Below are 21,888 nucleotides of genomic sequence, written 5' to 3' on the forward strand. Positions count from 1 at the left end.
TAGACGTATTTCGTTCGCATAAGAACCGCGTGGTGTGAGTCTTTGGATTTATCAACACAAACCTTCGTCCTTCAAGTACTGAAGTACGCATAACATTAGCACTCATATGCATACAGGGTGTCTCGCCGTGTTCGTCCTCGTACACAGCCGCCCACGATCTTGGTCGTATAAACTTAAAATGCACATGCGAGAACTATTATTTCAGTCGGTTTGAATATACTCGAATAATGCACAATATTTGTTCTTTATCAAACATATTTTTTCAACACTGGTTAAAATAAAATGAGAATTAGGGCTTTGACCCGACCTGAAAAAAGTTCTCAAATAAAAAAAAAATTAACAAAATCAGACTATTCTACTGATAGTTTTTCTTGTGAAGTAATTTTTATTTATAAAATATACGAGTACACCGCATCAACCCCCCTCCCCCCTCCATCTAAATAGGTATCAGATAGTAGATTAGTGGAAAAGTATTAAAATCGAGGTAGTAAATAAAATATAAAATATGATTTTCAAATTGTATAGGATCGCGGAAAATCGGGAAAACCGGCACCGACACCCTTAACTGCATCAATAGTTGGTATTCTAGCCACTTCTAAAATAAGTATTTAACTATTGAAAAAGTTAATTTTAACATGGTTTTATCGGTTTATATATTAAGTTTATCGGGACCAACTGCTCTACATAAATATATACAGACCGCATTTTCCAAAAAATCATATAAGACCTTCGACAATAATATTATATTTCAAAAATCTCATACGTTTTTGCTGTGAAAATAAAATATAAATTCACCGACGTGATGGGGACATAATAATATACCCGGATGTACATTGTACACACACACACACATATATATATATATATATATATCTAACTTAAACTTGCAGCTATATAACGCCTGCAGCAACCGAGACACGTGTAATATATAAGTACACCTATTTATACAGTAAATTGTCATTATGGGACACTATACCTATTTGTGCTTCATTTTGGGGTCGGTTTTCTAGTCTCGCGCACGTGATTAGCGTTCGAAAAACAAACAGAAAGAAAAAGGAAAAAGGTTCGTTTCCGAGGAAGAATCGTGTAGAGCTGTACACGAGTTAAATATATATGCGTGTGCGCGCGTGTGTGTGTGTGTGTTTGGCACTTGTTCTCGTTTCGTAGGTACTTCCCTTCCTACCGCCCCCTGCACCTCCCCGCACGCGCCGGTGTCGCTTAAATTACGCGAAAACAATCTATACCGGATGACAGTTGAAATGTGGCACATTTCCACTGGGACCCCATGAAAACTAGCTATATATATATATCAGCCCTATATAGGTGTACGCCGCCCGCGCTGTGGACGATTTTCGTTTCTGTACACCGTTCAGAATATATACGTTCCGGCGGCGACCTGCAGAGGTTGTAGCTGTTTTCCGATGATAATTTTCTTTTTTCCCGACAGCCTTGAGCGCAAAATATACACAATAATACAAATATACTTACGGCTTAAGGCGCATTCGACGTGCGTTTGTGTGTAACTGCAACAATAATACAACAATATATAATATATACTCAGTCCTTGGACAGATTTCGCGGTCGACCCAGAAACAATCGGATTCGGTGATCGCGGCCTCACCGAGGTCATCATATACAATTATTATTATTATTATTATCATCATCATCATCATCATCGACACAACGACAAAGGAATTAAAGAGAAAAAAAAAACGATCGCTTTTCGAGATCACTCGCCGTATTCGACACGGCGTTTTTAATGATATGCGTCATACCTATAAAGCTACCCGTGTAACCTATAAATACAGGCCGATTATTTTAACAGCTTATAACACTCGTTATCTCGATATTACGTGTATGTTTATCGTTTTTGAAAACATTTTGTTCACAAAATTTGAACTTATTGCGAGACATTATTTTCGAAACTTATTCAAAACCGCACAACAGCGAAATTCAACAGTTGTCACGCGCCGCAAAAATTGTCAGAAATAGATTCTGCTATATGAAGGTAAATTAATATGTGTTGCGGTTCAAAAAAGAAAAGAAAACTGATAAGGATAAATAATAACGAAAAGAACACATTTCTTCGAAATTGTGATTTCGTAATACATTTAAATTATCTGGAAGAACAATATTTTCAAAAACGTTAATAGTTTTCGAGTTAATGGGCGTTTACTGAGAAAAAAATCACAATGCAATTAATGCGCTTTAAATATAGAAGCTACCGACGGGTACAGGATCGAGCAAGGTCGATTTTATGTAAATAATATTTTACTCTGCCAATATAACCTAAACGATAACGGTTTAAGTAACTAAATCGTACTGTGTATAGATGTGAATTATATGATTATGTATATTAGTTAGTTACGTAATTTCGATCGTGTCGGACGAAATCTTAAAAAACACGAAACTACCGTCACTAATGTATTTTTAATTATTCTTTTATACGGAACGCCAATGCGATTAAAGACGGTCGTATTATAATCAATCACCGTCCTCGTCGTTACTACGATCGCAATAATTATCATAATAATTTTGTTAGATTTTTTTGTCTCGAGATGAATGGGGGGGTTGAGGAGGAGGAGGAGGAGGAGGAGGCTAAGATCGTGTAAATGAATACAATTTCGCACACATTGTCGTCGGATTTAGATTTAACACCAGTTTTGTCGTATGGTTTTGGTTTTTCCTAAGTATCCACCTGGCCACCCATAAATATACTCTAATGTAATGTTTAATATTATAACAATTTCCGAAGGTACATTTAAGTGAAAAATTACAATAAAATTATAACGAGTAGGTATATAATGGCCAAACTCACTGCTGAGAATAACCTCTTATAGTTCTTGCTGGTGGAATTAGAGTACCCAGTAATAATAATAGATAATTAAACATTTATGTATATGTTATGTGGTTAGTCGATAATATGTCTTACTGACTTACTATAATCTATAAACATTCTGAACTGTGATCGCCTCTTTGTAGTTTTGGAATTCTGAAGTCAATTTCAATAACGTGTACGGTTGACATATTTTATTTTCAAATGTCCAATCAAATATTACCTATTGTCCGCGGTCTACAAATCGTGTTGTGTTATGTAACTATATAGGCACTAAGACCACACGACAACAAAGTTAAAAATCGAATAAACGGCGGACAATGGCAGAATGACCTCTAAATCCGATCAAAATAATAATTAAGCATTGTACACAATAATCACAGTGATGTCTATACGAATATACAGTATACTGTATACACGACGTTTGAACATTCGAACACACTGCGCCACGGTTAGGTTAGGTTAGGTTAGAGAGTAAAATGATGGTAATCTGCACCTCCTCAATACGAATTTATTGACAATTCAGAACACGATTTGAGAGCGGAATAATAAAACGTACTATACATTGATCAAATAGTAATAAAGTTGGACTTTGGCGGTACGAATGAAAAACGTACTGATTGGAAAGGAAAACAAAAAACAAAAACGTTCGAGAATATCATTAAAGACAAAACATGACTGTTTTAACAAAAAATTAAAAATATCATTAAACACAAAATAATATTAACGTTTATCTAAAACGTAATCATAACCTAGGTACGTGCAGTTGTAAACTGACGTGTTTAATATTGTGAAACAAATCAAAACTGAAAAAAATAATAATAAAATAGTTTCAAATATTTTTTAAACAATTTTTTATAACACTGCTTACCGTTGACTACAGAATAGGAGTAGTGAGTGTAGGCAATAAAAATGTTAATACTTCCATTCGTTTTCAAAAGTCTGTAAGGTTTTTGTCTGTATCGTCTCAACGTGAACCCTGTGGTTATTTCTCGATACTTAATAATAAAATATGCTTACTCGTCACTTATGGCCCATCATCGTTTTATAAAAATAAAAATTATGATCGATACGATTAAACGATTTCGTACGATTCACACTATAGATTTGGACAAACCCAACATTCGCTGTCAATCGTAAGGTTTTCGGTTCACCGTTCTACCTCTAAGTAGAAAATGGCGTCGGGCTCGGTTGTTTTCACGAGAAAAAAGAATGTACCAACGGTTAACACTAAAGTCGTAAATCTGAAAACCTATAGAGAAAAAACACGAAAAATCACCTAAGACCATACGGCATCGCTGTCTAGTGGTTGGACGATAGAAATCAGTTTGCAGCTCATTGCAAGTTAAATTGCACGCCGGTAGATGGCGTTGTTGTTAGGTAAGTTTACATAAATACATTTTGGATTACATTTGAAAGTAAAAATTATTGTTCACATCGCGTGGTCCGGAGGGGGACCGAATATTTTAGACGAAGTACCTTATCGTATGCCGGTTATGACCACGAATATTTATTTAACACGTTTTCGATTTTTTCGGTGGAAGGATTTCCGAGCAAAAATCAAAATCAGCCACTAGGTACCTCTAAGCTATTATAAACACGGTTTTCTACTTAAGGGGATTGCAAACGCTATTAATTTTACCATCAAGATGTAGGTATGTGAAATGTCAAAAATTTTAAATGCTCATGTCTCTTTTCAAAATTAAAATATCGAAGATTTAACGTTTAATCACAGATTCGAAGGAAAAAAAAAAAAATAATTACATATTTTTGGTATAATCGTTGTTCTTTTATTAGTTATAATTATTCATACTACACCGGAAATAGTAAAATTACGACAGTGATAAGTATATTATTTTCCCTTTCGTCATTTACTCTGTATCCTCCGATTCCAGATTCGTCATTTGGTTATCCTGCAGATATCAGTCAAAGTTCCAAAAAAGGTAAGACTGTGCATAGAATCAACTATCAAGCGTGTTCACGTATTATACTCATATATGAGTATACGCTCAAGTTTTTTAAGTTCCTCGAGAAACCACCTGTGTGTCGATGCTGTGTTTTCTTTAACATTTTGTATACACAATACTTTTTACGAGTGTATGAATCAATGGATGCGTGTGATACATTATAATATGCATTATGCACAGACAATATTATTGTATTGTTCTATTTAAGTACCTTTGTTCACAAAGAAGTTCATTTGTTAGACTTTGAAATAATTTCCCAGACACCATTTGAATAAATACTTTATTATATATTTATAATTATACTCATATACAAATATAACTATACTAACAATAGTTGATGCAATATTAAATGTATTACTTTTTATGTTGTAACCAGAATGGTGATAAATATTTGAATAAATACATTTGATCTTGCGAATTATGCTTATTATTATAAAACGATTGTTAAGGGGTATTTCAATTTTGGCCTAGTTTCTCGTCTGGATATAACACCTAATATAAAGTGACTGAACGTAAATATATAGAGGAGTGGAAGAATTTAGCATTGACAGAAAATGTTCCTAAATGGTTTGTAATGCTTAAAAAAAAATTTAATTATAGCGACTGTTCGTATAAATGTATTATATAGAGTATAGTTTTACTACATCTTTAATGGCTGTATTAAGCCTACACGTAGAATGTAATTTTTTTTATTTTTATTTAAGAGAAAAGGCTTCAACAACTTAGGTTATTAGCTTGACGTTAAATTATTACATGGTATTTTTTTTTAAATTAGTTGTTACATAATTTATACATGTTTTATAAGTGAAAATTTTTTAATAATATTTGTGGTACTTAAAAATGTTAATATTTTGGATGATTGACTTTAGCCGAGCGCTTCTGCTATGGTAGATGGCATGTTGAGGTCGGTGCGAGTTCGGAAATATTGTGAGCACTCCTCCACTTAGAATGTAATTGTTGAGTTATAATTATTTATAAAAACTAATAGAAAAAAAAAATCCTACACATAAATCATGTACTTACCGTTGTACTCATTAGAGATAATATGAGAAAATCAATCATCACAATAAAATAACTATAGGTACATTTTTTATGAATACGAATTGCCTATATTTTTAAGCATTTTCTTAACACAATATTTCATACAATAATAAATTTGGTGTAACTGAGTTCCACATTACCGCACTTTTATAGTAAAAATGTGTGTGTGTAGATTAGGTTAGGTTAGGTTATACATCTGTTATATGAGTTTATGACATCTAAGTAGACATTATTCCATAATTTGACTGGTTCGTAGGTTGGTCCTCGGCGCAGCAATTTGCAATGGAGCCATATATTATAACCTACAAACTATTTGTATACATATTATTACCATACATAGACGAACAAATTTGATTAAATGTCTGCCTGTGTTACCATGAAAAACCTCGTAAGTCACTATTATAAAATTATTCAGGAGAAGCAAAAAACCGAGATAAGTAATTAAAATTATTAATTAAAAATAAACTATTAAAATTTAGAATTTATGAAATGTTAACTATCTCAGTTCGCGTCAAAAAGTAAGTGATAACATGTTCAAAGATTGGACGTATGAAATACTGTAGATTAATGCCGGTAGTCGTATGAGATCATGGGAATATTATTGTTTTGTCCCGATTTTTACGGTCCTGTGTTTTAATTTCACACCAAATTTTTATTATTTCTAATACTGTTACAATTTTTAGAGGTGGAAGAATAATGTTTGACTATAAAATAATGTTCTATAATTTCAGATCCCTGTATATATCTAAAATTATTGTTACCTACTTTATTCAATCCTGAGTAGTATTTTCCTAATTTATATGTTAATTCTACATTGGTTTTTCCTAGTAAATATTTTCCTGGTTTAATGAGTACCCTTCCTAATTGGCCCAGCTGTTCTATACACTCCCATTTTAATTTTACATGCTTATAAAAACAAATTGTAACTGTGTACCTCTCAGTAAGATTTTTAAATTGTTGTGTAGTATTAATTGGTTCGGTGTGATAATTTTCCACTGTTCTCAGATCTGGGAAAGCTATGTTCTGCAACGAAGTTTCAATAGCTATCCGAGCTATGAGTTTCTTATCCATCGGAAGTTTGGATAACATTGGTAGAAGACTTAATAAGAAATGTTTGTCGTCAGAGACATTTTCGTCTTGATTTAGAACCTCTGAATTCACTTTCACTACAAAAAAAAATTCTGCTTAAACAAACATAATAGTTCAAATAGACTACAAAAAAAATAAAAAAGTTGATTTCGCTGAAAACTAGTGTTCCATAATATTATTTCCGTTTAGTGCTGCTTATGTTAGACATTTCTGGTTATTTAAAAATATTTGTGTTTCTTTTTTCGAATGGTTTTAAAATGCGTAAGTTATGTTATGTTCAACTAAGATTGCACGATATTAATATTTAAGCGTTATCGAGTGTTATGACGTATAAATACTAATGTTTCTAGTTATACTTGAAATTGTATCATTCACGTTCAATTTGGCTTCGGCCATTAAAATTCTTTCAAATCCTTTTTTAATACATATATACCATCCAGCATCTTGGATTGTAACGGGTTCGATTACCAACTTGCCATCTAACATTACCACCTGCACATAACAATATGTTAAAATGATTGTTTTTATTATTTATGTATCTAAAACAGTAAAACGTTTTAACAGAGTATCTATTATAATATTGTATGATTGTATTGAATTTACATTATCCGGATTAATAATAAATTGTTTTTGAATAATTAAAAGTTACACATATTTGTATTAATCCACAAAATACAATATTGAAGACAGGGGCGTGTCCCTAGAGAGTTTTCAAGAAGGGGGGGGGAACTAATGAATTACAATTTTGATCATTATTATTTTGTTGACAATGAGAGTAATTTTATACATTAAAAATTGTTACATGGTAGGAGGGCGAATGCCCATTCACCCACTCTCCCTCGGGGACACGCCTGATTGAAGAGTATGTAAATTGCTATCTCATATTAAATTGAAAATAATATACATTTCAATAATATATAGTAATAATCATCTCACGTCGTTGTTATTGACCATCTTTTTAAATTGTGAAAGATCCATAGTTTCCATGTCTACGTCCACTGGGTTTGTACTATTCAAAAAGTACCAGTCGATTTCTTTGTCGCCGTAATCAAAAGCCTGGCAAAATATGAATGCTCTGTTCCCAGATCGTAACGACAAATCTCGAGGATATTCGAAATTAAGTCTACTTTTGATTTCATCCTCTGAAATTGAATTACATAGCAACTAGTCAAATATTCAATCATTTGCAAATCGTCTTTACCGTAAACAGCTACGGCAAATTGGAATTCGATTGAACCGTATTCGTTTTCCACCACGCACTTATAAATTCCAGCATCCGACATTCTTACTGGCTTTAAACTGTACTCATTATCAATAGCACCAACACCTTCAATTTTTGCTTCTCTTGTAATGAGTAAGTCGTTATTATTTTTATACCAATAAAACGTCGTATCACTCATACCTGCAGTTAAGTTAAACAGTAGGTATTTATAAATTATTTTTGATCGACTTAATATCTAATAGCAGTTATTGACTTGTTGTATTCCTTTATGATAAAAGCCATTCCCCGAGTGCCCAAAACAATTTAATTATATAAAAAATGATTAATGTGTGTACAAATTAAATATAATAGTACATATTATCACATTCATTTGACGTTCTGAACCGTTTTGTGAAATTAGTAGAAATTTTATTCATTTTACACATCACGTCGAGTTTTCAGTTTTCACACAATTCGGGAAAGATTTCATAAAACTTACCTACATTATGGAAATGTGTTGTAGTACGGAATTTGTTTCTAAAATATATATTGACTAAAGTAAACTTTGACCAAAAACTATTTATTAAAAACAACTAGGTATACATTATACTTTCTCGTGATTTAAAGCATTAAGTAAATAACTTATTATATATTATTAAACAATACGATACAATAATGAAATTGCAAAAAGGACAAATAAACATAATAATATTGTTGAACCAGAACACGATGTCTGTCAACACAAAATTAAATCATCAAAATTAATATTAATGATAGAAAACACTTTTATTTTTTGACTAAATAATTTTATTGCAACGGCTATTTTATTTGAAAACTAGTAGAAGTTTCCCTGTATCGGTAAGCTTTGTTATTTTACCAAGCGAAAAATAGTGTTTGTTATGTGCTCTCTCAAAATCAATAATTAATAAAAATCTAAAATCGAGAAAAACTCATAATACAACTATAATAATTAATTGTCGTGTCTAGTATAAGACATATGCTAATTTGAATATTTGGTAAGAAATTCAAGTACCTATGTATGTTATTTTTATTTTTAGAAAAATAACAACAACAAAAATCGATATTTTGGAAAATATCCTAACCTAACTTTGTTCATAAAAAACAGAGATTTTTTTACATTTGACCTCTAAAGAAACCAACTAAACGCACATTCATACGTTATAAACTGCCCGTGATGTGGAAGATTAAAGCATTTCAATGTTTGATATCATTGGAAAATCTATGAACACGACGATACAGAAAACGCAAGTCGAAAATTATAATATTGAAAGTTATTGTTTATGATTATCGCTTACTCGTGAATGGACAGTTCAGATGTAGTGTTCTGTTTACTAATACCGATACGTCCTCCTTGAAATCTTTCTGAAAGTTCGGTATTTTTTCCACCCACGGTTTGCTACTATGAGTTGTCGTTTTCAAAATAAAACCACTCTTTTGGGAATTCTCCTCGGAGCTTATTATCGTGCAAGAATATTGTCCTTCGTCGTCGAGGCTTACATTTTCCAAATCCAACCTATGTATAACCAAATAAGACAATAATGATTACAGATGCTTAGGTAGTCGTCTGATTATTTAATAGGTATCGAAGTAATCGTATATATAGGTACCACTGTGATGTGGTCAAAATTTCATTTGGTGACACCTCAACATGTTCATTGTCTTTAATTTTTTTCCATTTAACATCGACGATATCAAAGTCACCAGAATAATGACATTTTACTCTTAAACTGCTACCGTTTTTAGTAAAAACAATGACATCTTCTTCATCTAAAAATAATAAAAATATTGTACATAGAAAAACAACTGTTTGGAAGATAAGATAATTAGTTGAATTATACAATCGAACCAATATCGCTGTATTATGAGAGTATATATGAGTATTTATTGGAATAACTTTCCGTTTTTAATCAGTCATCATATAAACTGATTTGATCAGATATCAGATTAATATTATTTTTTCAGTTTTGAATAAATTGTAATACATAATATATAATATGATTTAGATATAGGTACTCATGCAGTGTTTGAACTTTGAATTGGAGAAAAAAATAGATAAGGGATGTAATATAGTGTGAAAAAAAATGTGCGTATCCACCTGAATATTTAAACGTAATATTGATTAGAGTATAATTATAACTTAGAAGGGGTATACGCATAAATATTTTTTAAAATTAAGTTCCCCTCGTTCCTTCTCAATTCGAGCACTAGATATAAGGTATACCTATTCCAAAATGGTATAATCAATGATTGATTGTTATTATTTGAGTAATATCAAACTTTTCTATAATCTTAACATCTTATATATAACTGCCTACGTAATGACTTTGTTCAACAATAATAATATAATGTGGTGACTTTTTTGGTATGTTTTTAACTGTGAATTGTGATAGAGTTTGACCAAATTAATTATAGGTATACATTATACAATTATTACTTTGGAGTACGGAATAGGTAATTGCTAGCCTTTACTATAAGTTATTTTATGAAATATTATTTAGTGTACCAAATATTCACTTAGTCTACATGCAAGAAATTAAACCGTAAATTTAAATAAATTGTTTACCTAGCACTTCTAAGAAACAATCGATTAAAACGTATGTAACGATTATAAGTGATGCACGTGTTGATATCTATAAGCAAAATAAATTCTTACTTTCTAAAATTATGGTCTTTTTATGAGCTTTTCGGCACAATCCTTTGGACAGTAAAAATATTACGAAGATTGCCACAGGTAATATTCTCAACGGATAACCAATCATTTTTCTGAAATACAAAACAATTCCTTACTGATATGGTGCAATAAATAAAATTGTATTGTGCATGCGGTCTTCATTAAAATAGCACCTAAGTACAAATGCATATAATATTTCATATACATTTTGTTGTAGTTTGTTTCGATGAAAGAAATATTCACATTTCAGATTCTGATTCGATCGGAGCGAATCGAATTATGCAAATAAAATTAGTGAAGCGAATAGCAATGAATGTACCTATTGCAGGATTATAATTAGGCGTTTGCGTCTTTTACAACATTTTGTAGCAGTGGAAATTATTAATTTCCGGACCTGGGGTGGTGTTTTGAAAAATTTCCTCAAACTGGAACTTTAGTAAAGTAAACTCGAAGTAAGAAATTACAAGTTCTATTATAAATAATCGGAAAAACCTGAAGAAATACTATCATGGAATCAAATCAATTTAATTAGGTACCTACGTTTTTATATTTAAATTTTTAAGATTTGAAGTAGCTAGGTACCTAGGTAGTTGACATTTTTACAAAGTACCTATTTATATTTGAATTTTCTGGATATGATATAGTTCTGAAAATATTTTTGATCTTTTAAATCCATGAAGCTAACCTTAAGCTAGCATAAATATTAAATATTATGTTGTTTTAAGAAGATAAAAAAAGTTCAAGTAACAGAATTTGTTCTGTGTTAATAAGTCCAATGTATTTTATTTTATCATTATCAACACAATAATGATGTTCGGGAGTTTGACCTATGTTACATAAAATTAAATGATGAATTAATAAATTGATAATTGGATAGCATACATATTATTAAAGTTGTACATGTACAATAATTCATCAACGTCATAGGCGCAATTATTATTTGAGATCAGGGTGGGAGGTGTGTAATATTAGGTACCTATTCTATGTTCTAATAATATTGACTAAGCTTTAAAAGAATTTAGGAAATGTTTGGAGGGCTGAGCCCTTGAATCCTCCCAATTTGCGCCTATGATCAAGGTGGTAAATGGTAATAGGAATAAAAATCCTCCGGAAAAAAAATCCCCAGCCTCCAATTTTTCTCACCAACACATGCAAATTATTAACAAATAGGTATTTTTTTTAACGCTAATTAGTGTAATTATTAATTACCATCATAATAAGTATTTAATAACAAACATATAATTTATTTTATATATTTAGGTATTAATAATATTTTGTTTTATACTGCGATATTATGTATAATTCTGAAAGATGAAATCTTTAGAATACATTTTTTTTTACTTTTCCTGTAACATTTTGACGACAATATCATAATATACGATATTAGAATAAAGAACATCAAATGTTACCTATTGTCGTGTACCGTGTAGTACTGTAGTGTGTACCTTTAATAATCCATTATAAAAGGTAATTATTTGTATTATTTGACGTATATTGATCATTCGAAATATTTCTGTATTATTAGGCTATTAATTATTATTATGTTTTTAAATGTGATCTGTGAGTATCTAAATTAATGTAATTTAATATTATTTATAGTGTCTACATTCATTAACTGTTGTTAGATAACCACTTTTATTTTATAATATTTTCAATATCTAGCATCTATATAAATTAAAACTTGAAAAACACCTCCTAGTAATATTACATATATATTTTACACTTTATGTATCATCTCAGTTTCTAAAGTAAAAAATTGATTTGATTCGGATATTATATTAATGGAATTAAAAAGTTCATTAAAAAAACTCGTTTTAGACTGCTTATTTCTAACAACATTTTACCATTACATTTACTAAACTATTTTATTGCCAAATAACGCATAATAACACAACATAATTTTTCATAAGTAAACATTCAATAAATGTATATAAAATAATGTGTACACTTACTTGTCTTCTTAAAATTACAATATTTTTGATTAGAGTTGACTTACTTGTATATGTAAAGTACCTAGGTACTAAACTACTAAAGGGATAAGTGTAACTGTTATAGAATGTTCATCATTTCACTTCCCAGTTGTATGATGTGCACTATATATTATCAATAAAACTAGATAAAATATTTAATAATGATAATTTTGTTTTTCATTATAGACATTAGATAGTGTATTTAAAATGTGTGTGTTATGTATGTATTAGATGTGCCAACGTGCAATCTTATATTTGTTTCGATTGAAAGCATTAATATATTAACAATGGATGCATGAAAAAAAAATAATCCGAGATCAAACTTTGGTGCATGGTAGTGTTAAGTAGGTATACTAGTAGAGTCTGACTACTGAGTGTACTTTGTCTTTGGGTAGGTAACTTAAAAATCAAAGTTGTGTTACTTTTGAATTCAATGATAAAGCATTACATACCTACGTAAATGAAGATATTTCTTATATAAAATAATAGAAAAAGCTTACCAAGAAGGCAAAGTGCATAAAGATTTCACACAAAGCAGAAATTTACTCATACCAATAAAAGTAAACCCAAACAAATGCCACAACTATAGAACCATCAGTCTCCATACTAAGCTTCAAAAATTCTCTTGAACATTATAAAAATTGAAATGATGCCTGAAGAAGACCACATTCAATTCAGGCAAGGAATGGGGACCAGGGAGCTATCCCAGTTTTAAAAATGTTGGCAGTAAAAAGGCTTAACATGCACAGGAATACATACATAGGATTTATCAATCTAGAAAAAGGTTATTCAAATGTTGAAAATCCACCACTACCCACAATTGAAGCCCATATAAAATTGTTAGAATTTATTTCGGCAATATTTACAATAATAGTAAAGGAAAAGCTCAAGATATGAAGTCAAAGCACATTTATACACCCTAAATTGTAGTTTAGAACAGTTAACAGGTTCCATATTATAGGTAATACAGGTATATTTATTTTTTGCAATTTATAGTATAACTATAACTATAACAATTTATAACTATAGTTATTGACTTATAAAGATATTGGAGGTAGAAAGGAATAAATGCAACATGTAATAGGATAAACAGGAATCAATATGGCAATTAAATTCTAAATTCCATATAACAGGTTAGGCTAACTTTCAGGTAATCATATTAAATTCAAGACACACTAAATTTTAATTAATGATACTTTAAAATTTTTACACTGTAAACAATATGTGTACTATCACTAAGTAGTGTTTAAAAAGTTTATATTTACCTAATATTTGCATAAATAATTTAACAACATAAGACGTAAAGAATACATTTAAATAAATGTTATGCTACTAAAAAGTATTTAAATTATTTTTTAGGTAGTTAGGTTTAGTTTGTTCTTTGACAACAACTATTTTGCTTTGCCTTGGGCAGCAACGGCTTCGATTGCTTTTTTGACAGTCTCCTCATCACCCAAAAACTTCATTGAAACCACAGGTTTAAAGTTCTCATCTAATTCATATTCAAATGGTATACCAGTTGGTAAATTAAGATTCATGATTTGGTCTTCTGTCAAATCTGAAAAATATAGATTAAAATATTAACAATTATTATTTTTTAATATAAGTTGAAACCATAACCCAACAATTTATACTTAGCACATAATTTCAAACTTGAAATATTGAATAGAAATATTGATGGTGAAACTTACTGTCTAAATGTTTGACTATTCCTCTAAGACTGTTTCCATGAGCAGCTATCAATATTTGTTTTCCTTCTTTTAACTGGGGAATAATAACATCATTCCAATAAGGCAATGTCCTTTGAATTGTCAATTTCAATGATTCAAACATAGGAAACTCCTCCTTTAAAGGTTCATCTTTGTAGCGAGGGTCATTTACGATTTGATCATAGTATGCATGGTCTGTATCCATTGCAGGTGGAGGAGTGTCAAAACTACGTCTCCATATTTGAACCTGAAAACATAATACTAAACGATTAAGATGTTGTCAGTACAATGATTGTTTTCTCTCAAACCTATAACATAGATAAAACACTTTCACCAAAATAATTTTTTTTGATTTAACTCTAAAATAACTCAAAAACATATAAAAATTGATTCTGTGTAAGTACGTTTAGTCTATGTTGGGTGTGAGCCAGAGAAAAATCAAACCGTGAGCTGACATTCTCTTAATACTCAAATAAGATATGCTTAGTAATTTATGAACGAATTATCAAAAAAATAAACAATTGTAATGCATGTGATTATTACCTGTTCTTCGCCGTATTTGGCTGCAGTTTCAGATTTATTCAGTCCAGTAAGGCCACCATAGTGTCTTTCATTCAAACGCCAGGTTTTTGCTATCGGAATGTCTTCTTGGCCAAGTTCTTTCAATATAGAACCCAAAGTGTTTTGTGCCCTCTTTAACACAGATGTGTGGGCCAGGTCGAATTTGTAGTTACCTTGTTTCAATGCTTTACCAGCATTTGCTGCTTCTACTTCACCTATTCAACAAAAATGAATTGCACATGACATTATTAGAAATAGAATACATACAATTGACAATACTACTCAAAATACAACTCAGGTACACTAATAACACATAATATAATATGCATAATAGTCTATGAAAAATATGAAACTACAAACCTTTAGGGCTCAACGAAGCATCATACCATCCGCAGAACAAGTTCTTTTGGTTCCATTCACTTTCGCCATGTCTGACCATCACTACCTTGTACTTGGCCATCGTGTTTCGTAGAAAAATCGGAAATTTGGAAATATTGAAGTCTTCTAACGAATATCTGAAGGTGAATTGAGACTTTTATAACCTTGTCATATGCTAAAAGTCAAATTTCAATAAATGGGCAAAACTTCGTGACGTCACTACTGATAAGCATAAAACCAAGTGTTACCAAACTTCAAAATGTCAATAACCTTTAAGAGTTGCTGTACAATAAACTGTTTACGATGTTGAGAAGATTGTCAATACATCATGATAGATCCCGTGGTACAACCTTACGTTACTCAAAAGTAGATTGAAATCCCGCGTTTTTTATGAAAAATCAAATACGTTACCTATAGGGTGTTAGAGACTAATTTAAAATATCTTAGAGCAGTTCAAGCTCAAGCTTCTACAGTTCGTTGTTTTGAAGGAAGATGTAAGAATCATGTCATGGAAAAAAAAATGAAATGTTAACTTTATCCATGAAAGTTCAATATTATCAAAATCACGAATTCAAGATATTGTAATTAAATAAATTGTTTTTAAATCATTTTTCACAATCACGAAGACAAGTACGAACCATAATACCATATGGTTCTACCGTTTAACTATTATTTATGATTTAAGCAATAACAAATAATATATTTATTTATAGTACTTGGTTATAACTATCTAATATCTTGTAAGTAAACAGTAAGCACTATTCACTAACAAAACAGTAAAGTAAGGTTTTACAGTTAACAGTTCAAAAATAAAACTTTAATTTTGAGAATTTGAAGTCCTTGGTAGTCTAGTCAACATTGTTGATTTAAGAATTGTGATGACGAACGAGCCTACGAATTGCAATTTGCATCAAATGAACATTGTAAAAATTAAGTGTGACTGGCAGTCAAACGTTTGTGGAATGGACATCGAAGACTGTGTTGTGGTCCGTCCGAAGCAGTCTGAAATCGATGCCAACCAACTGTAATACAGCTGTTATTACGATATAATTAATAATAATTATTAATTATTATGATTATTGTTGCAGTGACGTCATGCAATTAATTACAGAATTTGATTGTAAAGGTGTGAATTTCGAAAAACCCTCGGAAAAACCTGAACAACTAAACGACTTATTCATAAACATAAATTGCGGTCCGATGCATGTTATCAATGAAATAGTTGTGTGTTCCGAGGTACTTCTGCTTCATTTTACATTGTTAATGTATTTGAGACGAGTGAGAACAATTTGGTTTTTGTTTTTCAGGCCAGAATCATAGAACTGTTTGGGAAGATGGGAGAATATGTGTCCATACATCAGTCTTTAGGTCACAATGATTTTGATGGAATTCAAATGTACTCTCATTAGATACCCATTGACAATGCAGAGTGTGCTTTGAAGTTAAAACAATATAATAATTCAAATTTTGTCTGGATTTTTGGCATAATTATTTATTTAACCGAGATGAAAGAGCATCCTAAAAAATTCTTGGGACCTATAAATATGCAGAACGTCGAAAATTTGTTAGTGTCAAAACCATTAGACTTAAAAGCTTCAAACCTGTTTTCTTTATTAAGTCTGAAACAATCAAAATCAATTAATAATGATGTTTTAATGTCTATTTTCAATAAAATGGAAAATTCCAAATTTCAAAATAATGAAACAGAGAACAATAATTTCATGGAGATTAGTTTCAAACAATTCGAAAAAAAAGTAGAGGACAAACTTCAAAGTATGGATGTTCAAATGAATACAATTGAGAATAATGTTGAAACATTAAATAAAAAGTTTGATTTGTTGTTAAGTGCACTACATGATAAGAATACTTTGCTATAATTTTGTTTTGTTTGAATCTTATTCTAATTACAAACTATGACGAGATTGAAGATAGATTCCATTTCTATTTTCAAATAGTTATTACTGGTTTTTATTTTTAAAAATGTACATTTTAATTCTATTAAATACAAAGACTGAAATAAGACTAATAAGAAACATCCGAAAAATATATAATTTTTTTTACTAAGAATTAACCTTATGTACTTATTTTACCATAATATTAAACTCCATTTGAATTTAGAAGGGAGCCTCAATGTCACCCTCACCTAGTCAACTATTCCTACTCCAGTCATGTAGAAAAGTTCTTAAACCAAAAATTTCTTTTTAACGCGTATGAAATATAGAAGAAACAGAGATTATCGAGACTTTAAGAAATCCTAATCTGAAAAATGTTAGAATTTAGTTTAAGATCTAATTCGCTAATACTGCTTATAAATTACATAATAAAAGTTCAGTTTTTAAAATACTTTCCAGTTTATCGTTGTAAATATGATACAAAATTAACAGGAATTTCAAATTTTGTGAAGAATGTCTATAATATATACAAAGTTTTAGCTGTATAATTATCGATAGATAATCTGAATCAAAAGAAATTATTTTCAAGCATAGTTCATAGATCTATTCCAATTGAATAAAAAAATCAAATATATTCAGTATAGTTGTGACATAAATATATTGAAGATTTAATTCTTAATTCATCTATAGTAATAATTAATAAAATAAAAGTAATAAATATACAAAATAAATTCAAAATTGTTATAAACTGGTACAAAATATTATGTTATGAAACCCTTCAATTGTTTAAACAAGGTTATAATCAATGAAGACTGCACACATAACTTATAATTGTAAGACTGACTCAATACGAATATTGTTACAAAAGTTAAAAAAAAATTATTTACATACGTAGATAGTCATATATATATATATATCCAAATTAAGTAACTAATATTTAAGTATCTAATTAAATATAAAGTTATCAAAATAAAATACTGGTATCCATTAATAATAACATTTAACGTATTTTAAGTTTTTACTGTATAAAAATTAAAAAAAAATTGAAACAGCTTTAGAGAAATAAACATTTTAGAATTCAATATAATATACAAAAAGTCTACCAATTTTCAAAAATATTATAATGAATGGTCAATAAATGTTGCGCGTGAAATGTAAAAATATATATAGATATATTAATTATTATCAGTTTTAGATTTCTTAAACTTCATTCGATTAACAGTAAGAACATCTTCATGGTTTTCTCGTTTTTGTTGTGATGAATCTTCAGACAAGCTCAGAGGTGGTGATGATGGCCTTGAATCTGATTCCATACTAGTCATTGATTCAAGTCTAAATTAAAAACAATATCAAGTCAATGTTAATTCATGGTATTAAGATTTACAATATGCTGTGTTTTAAATTATATATAATATGTATGACACACTAGTGAATATTACATTTTATCTTGAAAGATTAAATTATTCAGTTCCAATTTCACAATTTAGTAAATTAAAAAGGCTGTTGAATAAAGTTCATAGTTAAAAACATAAAAAAAACTTAATTTCATTACTTTATAATACCTTTATAATTTTTATTTATTAAGCTCAACTTCAATTGTATTTCCAAATATTAGCATCAAAAGGATTAAAGTTTATGTTTGTATTATAAATATTGTCAATTTATTGGAGATTTTCATTGTCATTAAGATTATGATTTTCTATATCAATACGAAGCAGAAATGATTCATTGTTGTTTTCACTTAAAAGTAAAATGTAATAATCATAATAGTAAGATTTCCATAGAAATATTCTTTTAATTATTCCAAATTTTTAAAATAAAAGCATATTAAAAGAAATCCTATTTTTAAAATATCAAAAATAGTAACTAATTAAAATTATACTGTTAATACTTTCAAAAACTTGATTCATTATTATATATAGATAACATTATTTTTCAGATGCATCAATACCTATTATAAATGTAACATCATTTGTAAATTTTATTCAAGATTAGGTACATAACATTGGGTTTGTAATTATAAAATGTTATTTTACAAAAAAAAAAATATTTGGTCATAAAATATCAATAATATTCTGCATACAAAACCCCACAGGAAAAGTCCCCGATTTTTAGAAATGCCACTTAGTCCCAAATTTATTGATGCTACAATTACACAGTGCAAGAAAATATATTTGATGCTATAAAGAAGGGAGGCCACAACGAGTCTCGCGAACCACATGAGGTTCTTAAATCAATTTCGTGCGGCTCTAGAACCAAACTTAGGACTAAAATTAATAAATATATAATTTCATTAGAACCTTAAGATAGTGGTTTTTATTGCCGTCGGTTTCGTTATAATTTCAGTAGTTATTAGGTATAGAAGTATAGATTGTCAAGGCAGCGACGGTGACGGAGCTTTAAATATTTGTAGGTAGCCAAAAATAATCCCTATGTGTTTTGACCGCGTCAGAGTTCCTCAGTTTTACAAACATTGCTTTACAATGTGGCTCACCCCAAATTAACTTAAGAAATTTGCGACTCCCAAAATTAAGGTTAGTAGCAACCCCTGCTATAAAGTGTCATAAACTCTCAAAACACTAAGTATTAAACTGACAACTGTTCAACATTTCTGTTCAATCATTGTAAAATATAGATAATGAACATTTTTTAAATTTTTTTACTTACGAACACCAATTTGAACTTGAACCAGTGGTCAGGGCATCATCATCATCACGTCTCCTTTCAGGATCCCATAAATGTAACTTAACTCTCCAGTTTTTAATTAATCCATCCCAGGCTCGTCGAGTATATTTCAAACTTTTTGGAGGAGTTTTAGGATGCCTCTTTTTACGTTCATGTCTAGAAAATAGCATTAATTGTAGTTTGCTTAGTTTATTAATAAAAAATATAAAAAACCTACTTAGGAACTTGTTCCAGATACTTAACGTATCCAACAGTATTTTTACCAAAATCTATTTGTTTTTGTCTCCTTGATAAAATTAATGCATCTGTTTCACGAGCCAATTTTATTCTGTAAAAATAAAATATAATATAAATCACTAAAATAATACTGAAGTAATGACAGTTTTAAAATAAATCCAAACATTATACCTAATATGGATAATTTGAAAAGCATTTTTTTTTCAATATTAAAACTAATTGGGTAATTTTAAATGTACTAAATACCTACTTGTGAATATTGAAAAGTGAACTATATAACTACAAAAGTGCTTAAAAAAACATTTCAATAACCAATAGGTTAATTTATAATATTAAATTATATAACAAAAATAAAGGTATCCATACTTGCTTGCCACAGGGTCATGTATATTTTTATGGTCGGTAGATTTTTTGTTAACTTTGTTGACTCGCTCAGTTGATACAGGGTCGGTAACCACAGACTCGGACTCTGAAGTCAATCTTCTCTTTGCATGCTGTAAATCCTTCTTGGGATTTTCTTCTTTACAAACCAGATCTTTGGGTTTGATGTCTGGTGTATCAATCCACTCTTGCTTTACAAATGGGCTACAAATGGTGTCTTCGTCAAACGTCAGTGACTTGTCGTCGATTTCCTGCTTGACCGGCGTTACCATGTGTACATTGTTCATGAAGGACGTCAAACTGATGTCTTCCTGCGCGGAGGCTTGGACGGACTCCTTTTTGACCGGCTTGAAAACCAAGTCGTACAGCTCGTCCTCATCATCGCGATCCTTGGCGCTCGCCTCGCCACCAAGTTTTAGTGGCGAATCGATGTCCGTCTGCGACTGCGACGATTGCGAGCTGTCGCACAGTTCGGCCCAACTCTTGCCAGACAGATCGGTGACCGTGGATTTCAGTTTCCGATCTACGTCCGCCATCGCGAGGTATCGTTACGAAACAAGTGAGGGACGACAAACGGAACTATTCGATCGGAAAAAATAACAGCTACAGGACAGCTGAGGTCAACTGCAACGATAGCGAGTGATAGCCGGTCATATACAACAATAACAGTATAGTGGAACGATTGACGATAAAGTATTACGTGAAATGGCGATTTTCGATCAACAGTCAACACTAGGAGAGTACACAAATCCGTTGGCTGTTAGCACGACGTAAAGACGACGATCGAAAACCACCAACAGACAAGTCGAGTCGGACTAAGAAGTCAGAGCCTTGGTCAATGAGCCATTAAGGCAACCACGACGAACCGGCCGTATTACAGTCGAACACTTTGTGCCTTTGACGGAGTATAATTGTACGATATTTTTCGCTTTCCATAAAATGTCGGAAAAAATATTCGAAGATCGAAACGCAGAGGCGCGCCGCGGCGGAGTGATAACGTGACAATGGACAAATATGACTAAAAATTAAATATATAAATAATATTATTGTTATGTTATATGCGGTGGTATACGGAGTACCGTCGTACCGAGTACCGACGTAAACAAAAATCGCGGGAAATCGGTATTTTTACCGACACAGTCTTGCCAATACGCATCGATTCTAGTATTCAATCCACGGGTTATCTAGATGTAATTGAAAACTGAAAACCATATACATTTAATTTGTAATAATTACTGAAAATTATTTT

General features: G+C 30.6%; 3 protein-coding genes and 1 pseudogene across 4 annotated transcripts; 1 reads left to right on the forward strand and 3 right to left on the reverse strand.

Annotated features, from left to right (window-relative positions):
• Nucleotides 1-5,400: 5,400 nt before the first annotated feature.
• On the reverse strand, nucleotides 5,401-13,786 carry LOC111034010 (fibroblast growth factor receptor 3-like). 2 transcript variants are annotated; one of them, XM_022315020.1, is made up of 9 exons: nucleotides 12,823-13,786; nucleotides 10,809-10,918; nucleotides 9,763-9,922; nucleotides 9,451-9,668; nucleotides 8,135-8,335; nucleotides 7,870-8,075; nucleotides 7,290-7,425; nucleotides 6,779-7,010; nucleotides 5,401-6,153 (listed from the first exon to the last, which is right to left on the reverse strand). In XM_022315020.1, the coding sequence occupies exons 2-9, from the start codon at nucleotides 10,912-10,914 to the stop codon at nucleotides 6,147-6,149; spliced, it is 1,266 nt and encodes a 421-aa protein (XP_022170712.1). In that variant the 5' UTR covers nucleotides 10,915-10,918; nucleotides 12,823-13,786; the 3' UTR covers nucleotides 5,401-6,146. The 2 variants fall into 2 exon arrangements, with proteins under 2 accessions (XP_022170712.1, XP_022170711.1); XM_022315019.1 differs by having other exon boundaries at nucleotides 12,779-13,786.
• A 173-nt stretch (nucleotides 13,787-13,959) lies between these two features.
• LOC111034012 (phosphoglycerate mutase 1) lies at nucleotides 13,960-15,832 on the reverse strand. The gene is made up of 5 exons (XM_022315022.1): nucleotides 15,715-15,832; nucleotides 15,427-15,619; nucleotides 15,049-15,281; nucleotides 14,488-14,752; nucleotides 13,960-14,354 (listed from the first exon to the last, which is right to left on the reverse strand). Exons 2-5 carry the CDS (start codon nucleotides 15,524-15,526, stop codon nucleotides 14,188-14,190), a joined length of 765 nt encoding a protein of 254 aa, XP_022170714.1. The 5' UTR covers nucleotides 15,527-15,619; nucleotides 15,715-15,832; the 3' UTR covers nucleotides 13,960-14,187.
• A 209-nt stretch (nucleotides 15,833-16,041) lies between these two features.
• Nucleotides 16,042-17,787, forward strand: LOC111034011 (annotated as a pseudogene).
• A 646-nt stretch (nucleotides 17,788-18,433) lies between these two features.
• Nucleotides 18,434-21,720, reverse strand: LOC111034007 (histone RNA hairpin-binding protein). The gene is made up of 4 exons (XM_022315017.1): nucleotides 20,625-21,720; nucleotides 20,239-20,349; nucleotides 20,004-20,177; nucleotides 18,434-18,668 (listed from the first exon to the last, which is right to left on the reverse strand). The coding sequence occupies exons 1-4, from the start codon at nucleotides 21,173-21,175 to the stop codon at nucleotides 18,512-18,514; spliced, it is 993 nt and encodes a 330-aa protein (XP_022170709.1). The 5' UTR covers nucleotides 21,176-21,720; the 3' UTR covers nucleotides 18,434-18,511.
• Between the last annotated feature and the right edge of the window lie 168 nt (nucleotides 21,721-21,888).

Source organism: Myzus persicae, unplaced genomic scaffold (assembly GCF_001856785.1).
Source record: "Myzus persicae strain clone G006 unplaced genomic scaffold, MPER_G0061.0, whole genome shotgun sequence".
Lineage (NCBI taxonomy): Eukaryota > Metazoa > Arthropoda > Insecta > Hemiptera > Aphididae > Myzus > Myzus persicae.

Coding starts and splice junctions, on each gene's coding strand:
- LOC111034012 (XM_022315022.1), bottom strand. CDS start 15,526: ATGGCCAAGTACAAGGTAGTGATGGTCAGACATGGCGAAAGTGAATGG. Junction 15,282..15,426: donor TGCTTCGTTGAGCCCTAAAG/GTTTGTAGTTTC, acceptor TTTGTTGAATAG/GTGAAGTAGAAGCAGCAAAT. Junction 14,355..14,487: donor AATAGTCAAACATTTAGACA/GTAAGTTTCACC, acceptor TATATTTTTCAG/ATTTGACAGAAGACCAAATC.
- LOC111034007 (XM_022315017.1), bottom strand. CDS start 21,175: ATGGCGGACGTAGATCGGAAACTGAAATCCACGGTCACCGATCTGTCT. Junction 20,350..20,624: donor CATGACCCTGTGGCAAGCAA/GTATGGATACCT, acceptor TTATTTTTACAG/AATAAAATTGGCTCGTGAAA. Junction 20,178..20,238: donor TATCTGGAACAAGTTCCTAA/GTAGGTTTTTTA, acceptor GCTATTTTCTAG/ACATGAACGTAAAAAGAGGC.
- LOC111034010 (XM_022315020.1), bottom strand. CDS start 10,914: ATGATTGGTTATCCGTTGAGAATATTACCTGTGGCAATCTTCGTAATA. Junction 9,923..10,808: donor AAAGACCATAATTTTAGAAA/GTAAGAATTTAT, acceptor TATTATTTTTAG/ATGAAGAAGATGTCATTGTT. Junction 8,336..9,450: donor TCTGAACTGTCCATTCACGA/GTAAGCGATAAT, acceptor ACTTAACTGCAG/GTATGAGTGATACGACGTTT.